The sequence below is a fragment of the Trachurus trachurus genome (genome assembly GCF_905171665.1).
Source record: "Trachurus trachurus genome assembly, chromosome: 21".
Lineage (NCBI taxonomy): Eukaryota > Metazoa > Chordata > Actinopteri > Carangiformes > Carangidae > Trachurus > Trachurus trachurus.
This window is the reverse complement of record NC_139899.1, coordinates 33653424-33670176: the sequence shown is the minus strand read 5'-3', so window position 1 is coordinate 33670176 and position 16753 is coordinate 33653424. Positions and strand designations below refer to the sequence as shown.

The following is a 16753-nucleotide window of genomic DNA, read 5'->3' as shown; positions in this document are numbered from 1 at the left end:
TCCCTTAAATTCTTATCTTTAAGGGTTATCCCCTTAAAGTCAAGAATTTAAGCTCAGAGTGAGCTGCCCACAGTCGCCATCTTGGCAATGTCTGACTCCCAACTTATCCAAATATGGCAAAAGTTCACGCTAAGTTTGCAGTGACCATGTGCTCACCCAGTTGTCAGTCAAAGAGGCCCCACCCCCAGTCCTCCACACCTTTAGTGGTTAATAAAGTGTTAACAGGTGAGTTCAATACTAGGGATGAACAGAAGGGATGTCTGATATTGGAAATTTGCCGATATCCGATACGCCGATGTTGTCCAGCACCTTAATTTCTGATTTCTGATAATAACCGATACCAATATGCGGACGAAACCATCACCCACTGCATACGTTGTGCGTTGCACACACTAATTGACTTGAATGGGGGTGCATTGCTACAACGTGCGCGATGGCGATGATCGGAGGAGATTGGGGAGCGATGCACAAACAGCCAATCATCTGACTCATTGAAACAGCCTATCATATCACATATATCACTACAAGTGACAGGCGAACAGCCAATCATTTAACAACTGTGTATTTTGGTTGTAGTCAGAACACATGGACTATTATCGGTCGGCCAATATTATCGGACATCTCTAATAAACAGAAAGTGAAACATGTTTATTTCTATGGTAAAGTTAAAGAACATTTTAACATGGGAGTCTATGGAGACTGACTCACTGTTGGAGACTCACTCTAGTGGTCAGGAGAGGAACTGCAGCATCTGGTCCTTCAGTGTTTTCAGCCGTGGAGTTTGGTGCTCTGTTAGACACTAAGGTCGGGTTCACACCTAAAGGGCCGTTATCTGATTCCAACCAACCGAGGATGATACGTTGTTAGGTTCACAAAGGCCGAACTCAAAAGGCCCAAAAACTATAGTCATGTAGCCACAAATGCCTTCTTTCCTTTCCTTCCTTCTTTTTGTGGACAATATATACAATTGACTCAGAACTGGTCAGGGCTTCAGCCACAGTTTTAATTTTCAGGCCCATTGATACCTCTATTCCATAGTTTTTGTTTTCCAGGGTTCTGACCAATGAGAGAACAGTTGGTTCGCGTATGCCATTTGTTTACAACTTTGAACAGCTTGGGACTGTTACCATGTGAACACAAACAACCCCCCCAAAAAATGCAAAAATTTGGTCGGTTGAGCTACTAAATCAGAACAAAGCAAACAAGCCACAGGTCTGAATACATCCTAAATTAACAACAAACAGGAAGTGCAATGTCACCATGGATTAAATGAGTCACACTGTTTGTACAACTACAGACTGATTCTCTTTAAACTTTATTTGTTTACTTTTAGGAACACTTAGTATCCTGTTTGCAGTATAGTCATGGATGTACACAAACTGAGGAAAACTCAAAAACCTGATGATTCTCAGGCAAGTTCACTTCCTCTCCCATTGGTTTACTGTGCAACAGTAACAGAAACTGGTGGTTTTGGTAAGGGAGTTGAGTATATGGGTATGTCATCATACTAATGAGTCTGTAATAATGATCATATTTGATGCACAATGCAGACTTCCATTGTCTACTCATATGAATGAAATTACTGAAGATAAATTAAATGAGACAAACAGCTTTTTAATGAAACCTGTCCACAGAATTACATTATACTGGATTTTTACAAAACTGTAGCAAAATTATTTCTTAATGTGTAGTCATCATACACATTTTTTTTTAATATATTTTGATGAAATGTTTTTGTTTTTTTTAAACGAGACATCTCATTTTTCAGTCAAAATAACTAATAAATGGTTTTCTCTGTTGATATATTAGTTCACTTTGTCTTGACAGAACAGTCTCTTGATGTGTTTAGAGATTTCTTTCATTTTCAGTCCGTATATGATCGGATTAAACAGAGGATGATACAAAATCACCTGTAAAGTCATTATTAAACGAGCAGTTTTGGGAAAATCTGATTCCAGTTTAACCACAGTGACATCATATGTAACCAAACAAGAGAAGTTGATGAGAACCAGCAAGTGAGGTAAACAGGTCTGTGCAGCTTTCTTCCTGACCTCACCACAGCTTCTGTAGGTTATTATGAATATCTTTGTGTAGGTGAAACATATGAAAACAACAGGGAATATGGTCACATTCAACAAGACGATCACACCGTACACAGACATGGCTCTTGAACTCACACAGTGAAGTTTGTAAATTGAGTTGTTACAGAAAATGCCTCTCAAATTAAAGTTACAGAGTTTGGCTTTGGCACCGAGTGCAACAGGAGCTGCGATCTGACAAGCTGGTACAACCCAAGCTAAACCCATGAAAACCCTCACTTTGCTTTTTCTCATGATGATGGGATATTGTAGAGGTTTACATATAGAAACATACCTGTCATAGGACATGGCTGCCAACAGTAAGAACTCTGCACCATTTAAGGAATAATATACAAAGCACTGAAAGAGACAAGCTGAATAGGATGTGACTTGTTTATCAGATAAAACGTCAATGAAAAGCTTTGGATAGATATTTGTACTGTAAAGAATGGAGTTCAGTAACAAAGCTGCAATGAATATGTACATGGGCTCATGGAGGGTTTGATGAGTCCATATAAGGAATATGATAGTTGAATTACTGAGGATTATTAGAAAATATACTGAAGACATGATCATAAAATAAAGAAATCTGTATTTGTGCAATTCTACATAACCATCAAGAGTAACAAATGTTACATTAAATGTATCTTCCATTATGATCAACATACAATAAATGTTAATGTTATAAAACACAAACATGAAACAGGCACATGTCAATAAAAATGGTTCAGAAACAAGTCTTTGATAATTACATACAACGTGTATCTTAGTTTACCTTTACCTCCAGAGTTCAAACAGTGAACTGTCCAGCCCTGTGGCTTTGTTTTTATAAAACCACGTCACCATACATTGTTTCATTAAGCTGCCCACCAGGAGCTGCCAGCATGGAAGTAACTTTGTCAGACTGTGGGGGCCGATATCCTGAAGCACCAACGGGGGGAAGGCGTGGACACTCAATATTCTAGGCTAGGGGACCAAAATCTGGGTAGAGGCCCCTCAACATGCTAATATAGTATTTTATGACCCCACATATTCTGTGGAGTTTCCCCCCTCACTAACATTGTCGTACAAGACAATGTTACAAAAGTCCCAAAGAGTTTTTAAAAACAATGTTACTTTTAATCTTTAAAGGGATAGTTCAACATTTTTGAAAATTGGCCCATCGCCATGATCCCCCTAGTAATAGCAGTAGGTTCGTTACCTTTAATTGTTGGTCCAAGCTGCTTTTAGATCGGGGGAGAAGAATACCGAGCGGCGCAGCTACACTACGGAGGCTAATGGAATTTCTTGGTTTTGCTCATCAAACTCAGCAAATACACAACCAAAAAACTCAAAAACGCTGTGGTGGACAAGTTGTGACCTGCACATTTACCACGCTATGAGATAATAGCGGAAAGTTAAGAGAAGTGAAGCAAATACTCGGAACTACTTTCTTCAGTGAACCACTGGTCGGAGGGACACAGTGTGCGCACCTCAGCCAGTGCCGTAGTATACGGACGTATCTGCAGTAAACAGGCGCTTTTGAAATCACTCCGCCGAGCAGCCGTCTAGAGTGTAAAGTCCGACTTTGCCTCTAAAACAACTCCATCTCGCAACTTTCCGCTATTATCTCATAGCGTGGTGAATGTGCAGGTCACAACTTGTCCACCACAGCGTTTTTGAGTTTTTTGGTTGTGTATTTGCTGAGTTTGATGAGCAAAACCAAGAAATTCCATTAGCCTCCGTAGTGTAGCTGCGCCGCTCGGTATTCTTCTCCCCCGATCTAAAAGCAGCTTGGACCAACAATTAAAGGTAACGAACCTACTGCTATTACTAGGGGGATCATGGCGATGGGCCAATTTTCAAAAATGTTGAACTATCCCTTTAAAAGTCACCACTTGTGAGAACAACAGACTGTAAATAAAGATGGACTTTGTTTTTGATGTGACGTCACCCACCAGTTTCTGAGGCTCAGGCTGCATTCAAAACCACATGCTATACTGCTAGTACATACCAATTTGGCCAAAATGTAGTATGCAGTATGCAAACAAAAGCTAAATCTGCAGTTTGCCAAAAATTCCCGGATGCCGTACTCATTCGGAACACTTCTCCAGTAGGTATGCATCCAACCAGTCTACATCGCAAACTGTATCCCACAATGCAATAGGCCCCTAACCGAAGACGGTTAAAAAAGCCCTATATCCTAACCTTGTTATATACCTTAATAAAATACAATTCAATTTAATGCACACAGTTCGGTTCATTGTAAAACATTTATTTATTGATGTAAATGTGGTGATTTCTGTGTAGGCTACGGAGCCCTGAAGCAGCGCTGCTCTTCTGTCCAGTTCACACCTGAAGCTTCCCTTTAATTCAAACAAACTAATGTGACTGCCGCAAATACATAATCAGACAGCACTACATCGTTCCAGTCCAGCTGCTTAAATTTATCCTCAAATGAGGCAACAAGGTTTTGGGGATAATATTAAGAGATCTTTTACCCTCTTGTCTGTATAGAAATCGATGTTTTTCCAATGTTCTAACAATTAATGTCAGATTGTGATCTGACATACCAGTTATCAGATTAAAAGATTTGGTGATTCTTTCAGGTTTGTTACTAAAAATAAGATCTATCTGTGTTTGTGATGATTGTGTAACTCTGGTTGGGCCTTGGATTATTTGAGTGAGATTATACTGATCTGATATACTTTTAAGATTTTTCCTATTTGCTCTTTCAGCCCAGTTTATATTAAAATCACCCAATACAATTAACTCAGTTTTAGTACCAATTTCCTTCAACATAGATTTAAATTTATCATAAAATGTATTATTAGAGTTGGGGGGGCGATACAGGCCAAAAACTGTGAAAGACATTTGAGAGGATAATATAATGGAGACAGCAATACTTTCCATATCTTGTAAAAAATTACGATGTATTTCTACACATTTAAAATGGTCACGTATATACATAAGAACTCCTCCCCCTCTGCCTGATTTCTATCTTTCCTATAAACGTGATACCCAGGTATAGCAAAAGTAGACCTTGGTGAGGATGCAGTTAACCATGATTCAGAAATAAAAAGAAAGTCCAAGTTCGATTCAGTCAGCAGAGTTTCAAGCTGTTCAGTCTTTGACATAATGCTTCTAATGTTCAGGTGTCCACCAAGCAATCCTTTTGGTTTTTTCCTTTTGTCCCACAAGACTTTAGACTGATTAACTGGTTGAAAAGATTCAAATTTCCTTTTAATTGTTGTTATAGTATTTGGATGTTCCTTATGTGTACCAGCGGCACTAGGATTTAATATTGCCTTTAGTGAGGTTGCATCGGAGGTCACAGACTGATTTTCACTTCTAACAGGAGTTTGGGCTACCACAGGGGGCGGGGGGGAGTAGTCAGGAAGGGGGTATGTGATGTAAACAGCCGTCAATCGCGTGCAGCGCTTGTGACAGTATGTGCCGCATGCTGTACAGCATGTTGCAGATTAAAGGCTAACATCCTACTGCCCAATAGGTTTGGATGTACTCCGTCCGGCTTGTAGTGTGAATGGCGATTCCAAAATAAATTGAAATTGTCGATATAGGTGAGATCGGAGTCTCTGCAAGCGTGGTTCAGCCAGGTATTGAGGCTGAGGACTCGGCTGAACCGCTCATCTCCACGAGCCAATGTTGGAATAGGGCCGGATATAAACTTATACACTGGTGTGAACGGCATTGGTCTGTTGGAATGGCATACTGAATCACACACTCAGTAGGCGTATGCAATACACAGTACGAATTAATGCAGTATGTACAGTGGGTACTAGTTTCATTTGGACGTTTCCCTCACGGAAAGTGTGATTCACGCGTTGCGTGAAATTGTAGGTCACACTGTAGCCACTAGGTGGAAGCATCGTACTGAGATGCAGCTCAAAAGATTTTGGGGGTAATTCCACGTTTGACCACAACGTAGCTGCAATGGAGAGTGGTGCTGTTCATAGGCCATAGGTACTTAATTTGCAGCTGTGGTCGAGAGAGCTAGAGAGTGAATGGAGAGAGGGACCGCTACGCCGGTCAATCAGATCAATGTTGTTGTTTTTTTTGTTTCACAGTGGTTACAGTAGCCTACGTTCAACAGGATCAGTGGTTCTCAGCCTTTTGGGGGTCCCCTGCATATTATTATATCCACTCATAGCCCACGATCCGGTCCGTGCCAGCAGCCTGGACCCGATGCTGCTGGACTCACGAGCGGAGCAATAATGCACATCTGTCAGCAGCTGCTCTTGAAGGGACAGATTAGATACTGATTTTGTTAACAGTGACTTTGTTGCATCCAAACATTTAGCATATCTGTCGGCTGCTGTCTCTTATCCGGTACAAAGTGGGAGATGACAGAACTACTTTAATCGAGGGAAAGCTACATTGTTGCGAGTTGACTCCGGCCGGCGTGTGCACATGCACTAAGCCTGTGAATATTCTCGTTTGTCCCGGACTCCCGGTCATAGTTATCTCAAGGAAATTTAAATCGAATGCAACTGGACTTGGTTATTCGTCTAGGAAGACGTTTCACCTCTTAGGCTGAAGCCTCTTGGATTACAAGTTACAGTTGCATTCGATTTAAATTTATTTGATATAAGTGCACACTGTTTCTGCTGTCAATTCGGTCATAGTTCATTTGTAACGTGTTTTCTTCATTCTTCATTAGGCTAATGTTAACACTAGAACCACCCAGATGGTCTCACACAGACGTTTGTGTTTTTCTTACGTAAATGACTCCTACATTAAAACTACAGGTCTCTCAGTCCGTGACTTTTCCATGTGTGATGGTTTCTGAAGCTTACAACTTACACAAATGAAACATTCGATTTCTGGGCATTTATACCTCGGGCCGACAATAGCTTATTGTTTTCTTCAATTATTGTTTTCATCTACAGTATATTTATCATAATATGCCCAATTCGGGAGGGAGAGAGGGGGGAGAGAGTGCCGCGGTCACGTTACATAATGTAACAGTTTCCAGAAAAATACAAAACAGGATATTTATTCATGTTACCCTCTGTTTAGGTAGATAAAGGTCTCAGTCACATTTGAATAAAAATAATGCAATTAGGCTAAATATCATAGGATCTTTTTTTAAAGATAGGCCTATTTTATTTTCAGTTCCATAATTCAGAGATGATTTTCACAAACGAAACAATGAAGCCTACAGTTTTGTCCTCCGGCTTATGAAAAGTGTGAGGAGAGGTAGCTACTGTAAGAACCGGTTTTTCTAAGCTGACTGAACAGCTGTGTGAAGTTCTGTGGGGGGCAGGGCTGTAGCCTACTTGAGTGAAGTATCCACAAGCACACCTATTGATCAGAGATAAATGAAGGTGCTAATGTGTCGCTGATGTGTCTATGGTCCTACAGACCGCTGCATATAAACCACACTGTAGCGATTTTCACCTAGCCTCGCTTTCAATAAAACACACACTAGCATTCTATAGCCTAATTGCAATCAGTGAAATATATGAAATCAATATAAAACACAATTTAAATATGAGAGTTGCTGTTGCTCTAGTTTAATAGCGCTGCAGCTGCATTTGCCGTGCGCCCCTGTCTGTATGTGAACCTGTGTCTGTCTATGTGCGGGCAGAGATCAGAGATGGTGTTTTTTTTAATAACCATGCGTTTCACCAGCTCTCATCTCCGCCAGTCAGCCTCTCAACCTGCCGCCTCTCTCGCGTGCGGGCGCACCGCACGTAAACACACGTGAGACGTGGACACATTTATTTTATTTTTTTTTTCTGTGGGAAACACTGATCAAGCTGTGCGTACGCACAACTCTCCGCAATATTCCATTGATAAATCACACCGGACCCAAGAATGGTGCGGACATAACACACCTCATACCCCCAGAATACCTCAGCACAACCATATGGTCAGCACGTGCATAATTAAGTAGCCATGTGCGCTCTGTGGAGCGGCACAACAAAGTAACAACAAAGACAACGGGCGGAATGATGCTTCGGCGGACCTGCCCTCGCTTTTGAGGTCGGTTGTGAGAAAAATGCCTACTGTCCAGACAACTGTTTTTTTAAAGCACCCCTGCATTACACAAACACACACATAGGCTACGGTATAGCTATATAGCCACACATATAGGCTATATCAGTGATCATAATAATGATGATAAAAGAAAATGCATTGTTCACTAAAACTGCACGTTGGGATTCGATCCCAGACTGAAATAAAATACTTGCTATAGTGAGAGCTGCTCTACTAAGTGAACTATTTCTTGCGTTACTAATGTTAGGCTATTGTGTCTCGAGTGTTTCAGAGTCGGCCGGCTGTAAACCAGCTGACCCCGACTGACTTTTTTTTTTTGCGGTCACATCAGCACGGCTGCATCTTCGGTCGCGGCTGCTGTGGCCATTCATCCAAAACATGGATGAATGAAACCTATATCCACACATCTTGTAGCCTATTTCTATCGAGGGAAAGTTATTTCAGGATATCCTGTTTTATCGCCCAGCCCGAAAGTGACATAGGCTATTGCCCGTTCATTCATGAGAAATCATCCAGCTACACTCTCAGTCAAACAAGGTGGGGAATGAACACTACTGTACAGTAGTTGGCTCATTTTAAAAACACACTGGCAGCATCGCCCGCTGAGTTAATTAACTGCTGTGTAGAAAACCACGCTGTGGTGCGTAATCGCGGTGCAGATGGGTGTGTTTGGAGCTGACAAGAGGATCGATAAAAGAGAGTGAGACGTATAGCTGCCGTCGTTACATTTTTCTCATTGAAAAACTATACTGTATTATTATTATATTGCATTCCCCATTCGTGTTCACTGCTCCGTGCTGCTGTCTTATAGAGGCGATCTGCTGCTCACAGATGCCACCTGGCGGTTGTTTGGGCACATTGCAGCTTCTGGTGAAAACACAATTACTCCTCCACAAAAAATCCGCGTGAGCCTCCCGTGACTCACGCGTGAATCTCGCGTGAAACCGTCCAAATGAAACTAGTACCCACTGTAGCAGTGTTAATTTCGTCAGACGAGACGAGACAAAAAATATTCGTCAACGATGGTTTTTTTCATGACGAAAACGAGACGAAGACGAGACGAAATCAATGCCCTTAAACACTGACTGTGATGAAATTTACACGCATTTTTTGTTGACGAAAAAAGACGAGACAAAATCTACTTAATCAAATAAAAACTTAATAAAATGTCTCTTTCTTTTTTCGTCACAGACTTTTAAATTAGCTACAATCCAAAAAGTGCCTTCACTGGATGCATGTCATGTTTTTATCCTCCTGCGCTGCTGCCAGGGGTGTGTGTGTGTGTGCCTGAGTGAGGAACACACACACACACCGGTGCTGTCTGTGCTATGTGCGGCGAGTAGGCTACAAACTGGTTATGGGGGGCGGGGGGCGCATGGCCATTGCAGGGGGGCTGCGGGCGCTGTAAACCGGCAGCGGAGTCGCTGCGAAGCTCCGAACAACGGAGATCATGTGCGAGCCGGAGCACCTCCCGTTCACATTATTGCATTTGTCAATCGCTGTGTTTTATTTTGAAAATTAACCGGATTCTCTCGTTGTTTCTTTGTGCGACTTCCTGCCCGGCTTGACAGGATCGCACGGGGCTGGTGTGAACGACACAATCGTTAACATCAAAGGGCTCCGCTTCGCGGCTACTCGCGGCGCTTCTGCGGCTGGTGTGTCCCTGGCGTATAGACGCGTCTCCGCGCTGGTCGGTCGCTTCTGCGCTGTGTGTGTGTGTGTGCATCTCTGTTTAGATACTGACAAATAGCCTACATAAACGCACACACAAGCTGGAAAGTTGGCTCATCTGACAGCTGCCTGTCAATATTGGTTTGAGTAGATTAGTTGTGATTAACGTTACTGTCAATCTGCTTTCAAAGACTAAAAAAAGACTATTGACTAAAACTAGACTAAAATACTTTGGATTTTCTTTGACTAAAACTAGACTAAAATGCCAAGACTTTTCGTCGACTAAATGTGACTAAACAAAAAAGAATACAAGCTGACTAAATATGACTAAAACTTATAAGGGCATTTGACACAAGACTAAGACTAAAACTAAATTGAAAAATAGCTGACAAAATTAACACTGGTATGTAGTAGGCAGTATGGTAGTAGGTGGTTTTGAATACAGCCTCAGAGTGAGCTGCATCACAGTCACCATCTTGGCAGTGCCTGACTCCGCCCCCTGACTCCCAACTAATCCAAACAGGGACAAAGAGGAGAGGCCTGTGTGGAACTGATGTTGCAGTTTGTGGTAGGTTTGCAATGAGCAAGTACTCACACGGCTGTCAGTCAAAGAGGCCTCGCCCCCAGTCCGCCACACTTTTGGTTAAGAAAGTGTAACAGGAAATGAACAGTATAGACCAAACCAGTTTCTGTATCAGGTTGTAAACATGTTTATTTCTATGGTAAAGTTAAAAGACATTTAAAATGTGAGTCAATGGAGACTGACTCACTGTTGGAGACTCATTCTAGTGGTCAGGAGAGGAACTGCAACGTTGTGTTCTTTGGTGTTTTCAGCCCTGGAGCTTGGGGCTCAGTGTGAACAGACACAAAATTTACAACAAACAGGGGGTAGAATGTCACCATGGTAATAATTATCATAGGGTGAATATATAAAATGCTGTGCTTAATGCACAATGCAAACTTCCTCTGTTTCTACTCATATGACCGACATTATTGATCATAAAATCAATATAAGACAAATAGGTTTTTCATGAAACCTGATCACTTTACACAGAATTACATTATACTGGATTTCTACAAAACGGCTGGAAAATGATTTCATGTGTAGTCATCATACACATATTTTTAAGATTAAATATTTTAGAAGACTCAGACATCTAATTTCTTCTGGATTATCTGAAATAACTAATAAATGGTTTTCTCTGTTGATAGAGGCTATTAGTTCACTCTGTCTTGACAGAACAGTCTCTTGATGTGTTTAGAGATTTCTTTCATTTTCAGTCCGTATATGATCGGATTAAACAGAGGATGATACAAAATCACCTGTAAAGTCATTATTAAACGGGCAGTTTTGGGAAAATCTGATTCCAGTTTAACCACAGTGACATCATATGTAAACAAACAAGAAAAGATAATCAGAACCAGCAGGTGAGGTAAACAGGTCTGTGCAGCTTTCTTCCTGACCTCACCACAGCTTCTGTAGGTTATTATGAATATCTTTGTGTAGGTGAAACATATGAAAACAACAGGGAATATGGTCACATTCAACAAGACGATCACACCGTACACAGACATGGCTCTTGAACTCACACAGTGAAGTTTGTAAATTGAGTTGTTACAGAAAATGCCTCTCAAAGTAAAGTTACAGAGTTTGACTTTGGCACTGAGTGCAACAGGAATTGCAATCTGACAAGCTGGTACAACCCAAACTAAACCCATGAAAATCCTCACTTTGCTTTTTCTCATGATGATGTGATATTGTAGAGGTTTACATATAGAAACATACCTGTCATAGGACATGACTGCCAACAGTAAGCACTCTGCACAATTTAAGGAATAATATACAAAGCACTGAAAGAGACAAGCTGAATAGGATGTGACTTGTTTATCAGATAAAACGTCAATGAAAAGCTTTGGATAGATATTTGTACTGTAAAGAATGGAGTTCAGTAACAAAGCTGCAATGAATATGTACATGGGCTCATGGAGGGTTTGATGAGTCCATATAAGGAATATGATGGTTGAATTACTTAAGATTATAAGAACATATACTGCAGACATTATCATAAAATAAAGATATCTGTATTTGTCCAATTCTACATAACCACCAAGAGTAACAAATGTTACATTCAATGTATCATCCATTAAGATTAACATACAAGAAATGTTAATATTTAAATTTAAATTTCCCCACTGTGGGACAAATAAAGGAATCTTAAAAAAACACAAACATGAAATAGGCACATGTCAATAAAAATGGTTCAGAAACAAGTCTTTGATAATTACATACAACATGTATCTTAGTTTACCTTTACCTCCTGAGTTCAAACAGTGAACTGTCCAGCCCTGTGGCTTTGTTGTTTTTATAAGGCCACATCACCATACATTGTTTCATTAAGCTGGATGGACTCTCAATATTCTAGGCTTAGGGGACCAAAAGCTGGGTAGAGGCCCCTCAACATGCAAGTGCTAATATAGTATTTTATGACCCCACATATTCTTTCCCCCCTCACTAACATTGTTGTATAAGACAATATTACAAAATTCACAAAGAGTTTTATTCAAAAAAGAAAATTGATTTTGAGCCCACTATGGGTCTTAACATTAGTGTAATAACTCATCTATTCATGGGTTGCAGTGACGTCACGTCGAAGGGACCGCCGCCATATTTGTGTCCGATTTGACAGGTCTCCTCATATGACAGCATGCAAACCCCAGGATGGAAATGACAGTTTCTTGACAAAATGACAGGGTTTCATACATCCTGTCTGGGTTTATATCTCTATAACAACAGACAAACTCTATATTATCCCACTTATTACACAGTTTATTAATTAATTAATTAATTAATTTGAGACGTAATGTTGATCAAAGTCCTTAGTCCGGTCACTTCTCCGCTGTTTGCTCCTCACCCTCCCCCCGGTCGACTCATGTGTAGTTGTTTTCAACGAGCTTTTGATAATCAATCAGTAGATTGATGAATTATCATGTAAATGCTACGTTGTGCGCATTTATGTAGACCTGTCTGTCATAAGAGATTACGATACGGCACTAGTGTCACGGACTTGCGGTGGCACAGACACAGCTGGTCACAGCTGTGACACTGCGCTGGCCCGTCCGCTCTGTCCGCTCTGATCGCAGGTTTGGTTTCCAGCAGCGGTGAGGGAGGCAGAGAGCCTCCACTCTCCCTCTAACAAGCTACAAGTCATTTTTCTAACATCACAATTATTTTGAAGCTGGTAAAAATGAAACACAAGGTAAAAATCCTTGATAGTTCTTCTGCCCTGCTCCGCTGATCAGAGCGGCGTCCCTAGCAACGGCCCGTTTTACTTAGCAACGGTCTGTTATACAGAAATAAAAGACCCTAAATGCAGAATCAGTGAGTAATTAATAAGAAAGTAATCAAAATGCAGAATTCAATATATCCATGTTATTAAAAAAAAAAGTGAATCCCCTCTTTTTGTGAGACTTGTCACAGCCCATGCTGCCACTGATAGACTGCCTGCAGTCAACTATTTATTCCGCCTATAACTTTACGTCTTTTTGGGATGGAGTCCGGGGTTTTTTTGGCGACTGCTATCACAGTCAACAGCACAATATAATCCTGGCATCTTTCAAATAACGTCAATTTTCGGTCTCTTGCTAATTTCCTCCTACTACTCCACTTGTTCTGGTAACGTGACGCTGTGATCTGTGCCCAGATTGCCCTGATTCGGACACAAATATGGCGGCGCAGAAACACAGTGACGTCATGTGAATCTAATGAATCAGACGATGTAGCCCAAACTTTGTGCAAAATTCTATTTTCAAGTAAATCCAGGATTAAAGTGGGGTAGTTTTTTTCGCATTGGATAATGCAGGCGCATGAGTTATGTGTCAGGTTGCTCACGGTTCATCAGCCACTAGCTGCGTTTCCATTACAGATTTTCGCAAAATAAAAGCGATATTTCTGAAACTTCGAAAAAGTGCAATTGCCATTTGCGGGTGTTTCCATTGAAATGTATTTTGCGAATGAGCCGTAATGCGTCTTGCGTTTCTATGGTGACGGCACAGCGATCTCAGCTGCCGACAGCTGTTGCTGTTATTGTTTTTAACAAAGACAAAAACAGCGCTTGATTACTGAAAGGCAAAGCCCGTGTGGCGCTGGCAGCGGCCACAAATAAGGGCGCACTCACACGGGCCAGTTGTACCGTGCTGAAGCCCGAATGCCCTCCTCTCCCCTGTCCCCCGCTGGCCCGCACTCACACCACCTCCAACCCAAGCTGATCAAGCACGGTTGCCTCCGTTGATATAGAGGGATTATTTGTTTACCAACACGGTGGATGTGCGCTTTAACCTGACTGCAGAAAGAACGGAGCCTTTTAAACACCAGCTGTGATGAGGTGCTGTGCTGACAACAATATAGGTGGTTGTGTGTGTCCACACACCCGTACTGGTTTATGTGACTTAAGGTGACATTTCGGCGCAGGAGGGAGTGGGAGTGTGGATGCGAGCCAATCTCCTTCAACCATGCACGGAAAAGGGGAATGATAGGAAAGGTTTTTCTAATTTAATGAGAAACAATGCCCAGGTCAGCAATGCATGACAATAAACATGTGGTTCATTTGTCCCCTCAAGTTCCTACATAAACCAACACAGCGTGGACACACACAACTCCGGTGACGCCGGTGACGTGTAGAAAAGCGAAAAAAGTATTTCCATTACACTTTTGCGATACACGTTTGTATCGATACGTATCAAAAACCACCTCATGAGAGCGTAAAAACCTTTTAGCGATATTTGAGAGTTTTTTCGAAATGTAGGTGTTTCCATTACCAGTTTTTAATTTCGATATTTAGGTTTTGCGCATTTCAAGGGGTAATGGAAACGCACCTACTAATATCAGGATCCGTCATCCGTCAATCAAACGTCTGAGAAAAACGAGGAGACTCGTCCACCACCACCGAAAAAGCTGGGCGGGAGTAGTAGTGTTGACAGACAACCCCATTCAGCCAATCAGCAAGTTGGTGTAGTGGTGGGTTTGCACCAGTTGGTCCCTGATTGGCCAACGTGCTGTGTCAATCACAGCGGTGACGCTGATTGGCTCAGCCTTCTGAGGGTTTCAGGCCAAACGCTTACAACGGGGATGAGGCCAGACTCTCCGTCGAAATGAAATGAACTGCATTTCTGGGAGCGGCTGGTTTACGAGGCTAATGAACATCGGCTACACTCACCAACCTGTCGGTCAAAAGGCCCCACCCCCAATCCTCCACACCTTTAGTGGTTAATAAAGTGTTATAAACAGGAAGTGAAACATTTTTAATTCTACGGTAAAGTTAAAGGGACAACGAGGAGTTTCTATTTGGTTATAAAAAAGTCTCACGTTAATGTTGATGAATCTACGCTACCCACACTTGTTAATGGCTCCATTTTCGATATATATACCATTTTGTCTCTATCGTTATTTTGTTATTATTAGTGGTGGCGGAAATGCTGGGCGAGCCGACCAGCGTTTCCTTACTTTCGGTTTCGTGGCGAGTCATGAGAATAACGCCGCCGAATCTCCGTTAATGGTGGGAACTACGACGGTATGTGATCGTCTTCCAACCTCTGACTTTAATTCTTGATGAATGAAAACATGAGTCTGTCTTGCGCCGGTCAAAGAATTTCACGGTGCGCGGAGGCTCATAAATGTAGTGTGGAAACACTTCGCTTTTCCAAAACTCCTCGTTGTCCCTTTAAAGAACATTTTAACATGGGAGTCCATGGAGACTGACTCACTGTTGGAGACTCACTCTAGTGGTCAGGAGAGGAACTACAACGTGTTTTCAGCCCTGTAGTTTGGTGCTCTATGTTAACAGACACTAAATTTACAACAAACAGGAAGTGGAATGTCACCATGGATTAAATGAGTCACACTGTGGGTACAACCACAGACCCATTGTCTTTAAACGTTTAACGTTACATTTAGGAAAATTGAGTATCCTGAAAGAGTTATTATCACTTTCTGTTTGCAGTATAGTCATAGATGTACACACAACTGTTACTGGATCAGTGTGAAACTGAGGAAAACTCAAAAACCTGATGATTCTTAGGCAAGTTCACTTCCTGTCCCATTGGTTTACTGTGTAACAGTAACAGAAACTGGTGGTTTTTATATGGGAGTTGAGTACTGTATGTGTTGACTGCATCATACTAATAAGTCTGTAATAAAATGCTGACATCTTAATGCACAATGCAAACTCTCTCTGTATTGATCATAAAATCAATATAAGACAAACAACTTTTTAATGAAACCTGATCACTTTACACAGAATTACATTATACTGAATTTTTACAAAACTGTATCAAAATTATTTCTAAATAAATGTGTACTCGTCACAAACTTTTTTTAATGACATATCTTTTAAAAAAAACACTCGGACACATACCCAGCCATCACTGCGTCTCAAGACGTCTTAAGATGTCTCAATAAGCGGAATCAAGACGTCTCAAGACATTTCTGCACATCAAGACGTCTTAAGACATCTTAAGACAAAAGACATGCACCCATGTCTTAAGACATGCAAAGGCAGCACATGGGATGCTCTCAGACAGAATTTTGTGTCTTGAAGACATTGAGTGTCTTGAGACATCTTAAGACATCTTTATATGTCTTAAGACATTCAAATCTTAAGATGGCTTAAGACATTTTTTTTTTTTCCCATCAAGAAATAAAGTGTGACTATGGTGATTATGGGACATTTTGACCCAGTTTACCCTATTTATTTCTGCTAGCCTAAATGAATATAATTTGAGTAAGTGAGACAGGTTATGCAGCCTGACAGACACAGCGCAGGTCACGGGTCAAACTCATTCAGTGAAGCTCGCCTGACAGACGCAACGCAGGGCGACGTGAGCAGTCTGCCGTTGAGCCGTCAAAACGAAGAGGAGGAGCGGGGAGAAGAGGACGTCTGAGTTGCTGGACAGCAGTTTGACGTTTGTTTGGAGACAGCTACTTCTCCTGAGGTTTGTTAACTAAT

General features: G+C 41.4%; 2 protein-coding genes across 2 annotated transcripts; both read right to left on the bottom strand.

The window, feature by feature from the left end:
• Positions 1-1805: 1805 nt before the first annotated feature.
• LOC311004149 (olfactory receptor 11A1-like) lies at positions 1806-2732 on the bottom strand (the record flags this gene model as incomplete). The annotated part of the gene is made up of 1 exon (XM_083996096.1): positions 1806-2732. One exon carries the CDS (start codon positions 2730-2732, stop codon positions 1806-1808), a length of 927 nt encoding a protein of 308 aa, XP_083852222.1.
• Positions 2733-10970: 8238 nt separating this feature from the next.
• On the bottom strand, positions 10971-11897 carry LOC311004603 (olfactory receptor 11A1-like; the record flags this gene model as incomplete). Its single annotated transcript, XM_083996718.1, has 1 exon — positions 10971-11897. The coding sequence occupies one exon, from the start codon at positions 11895-11897 to the stop codon at positions 10971-10973; it is 927 nt and encodes a 308-aa protein (XP_083852844.1).
• Between the last annotated feature and the right edge of the window lie 4856 nt (positions 11898-16753).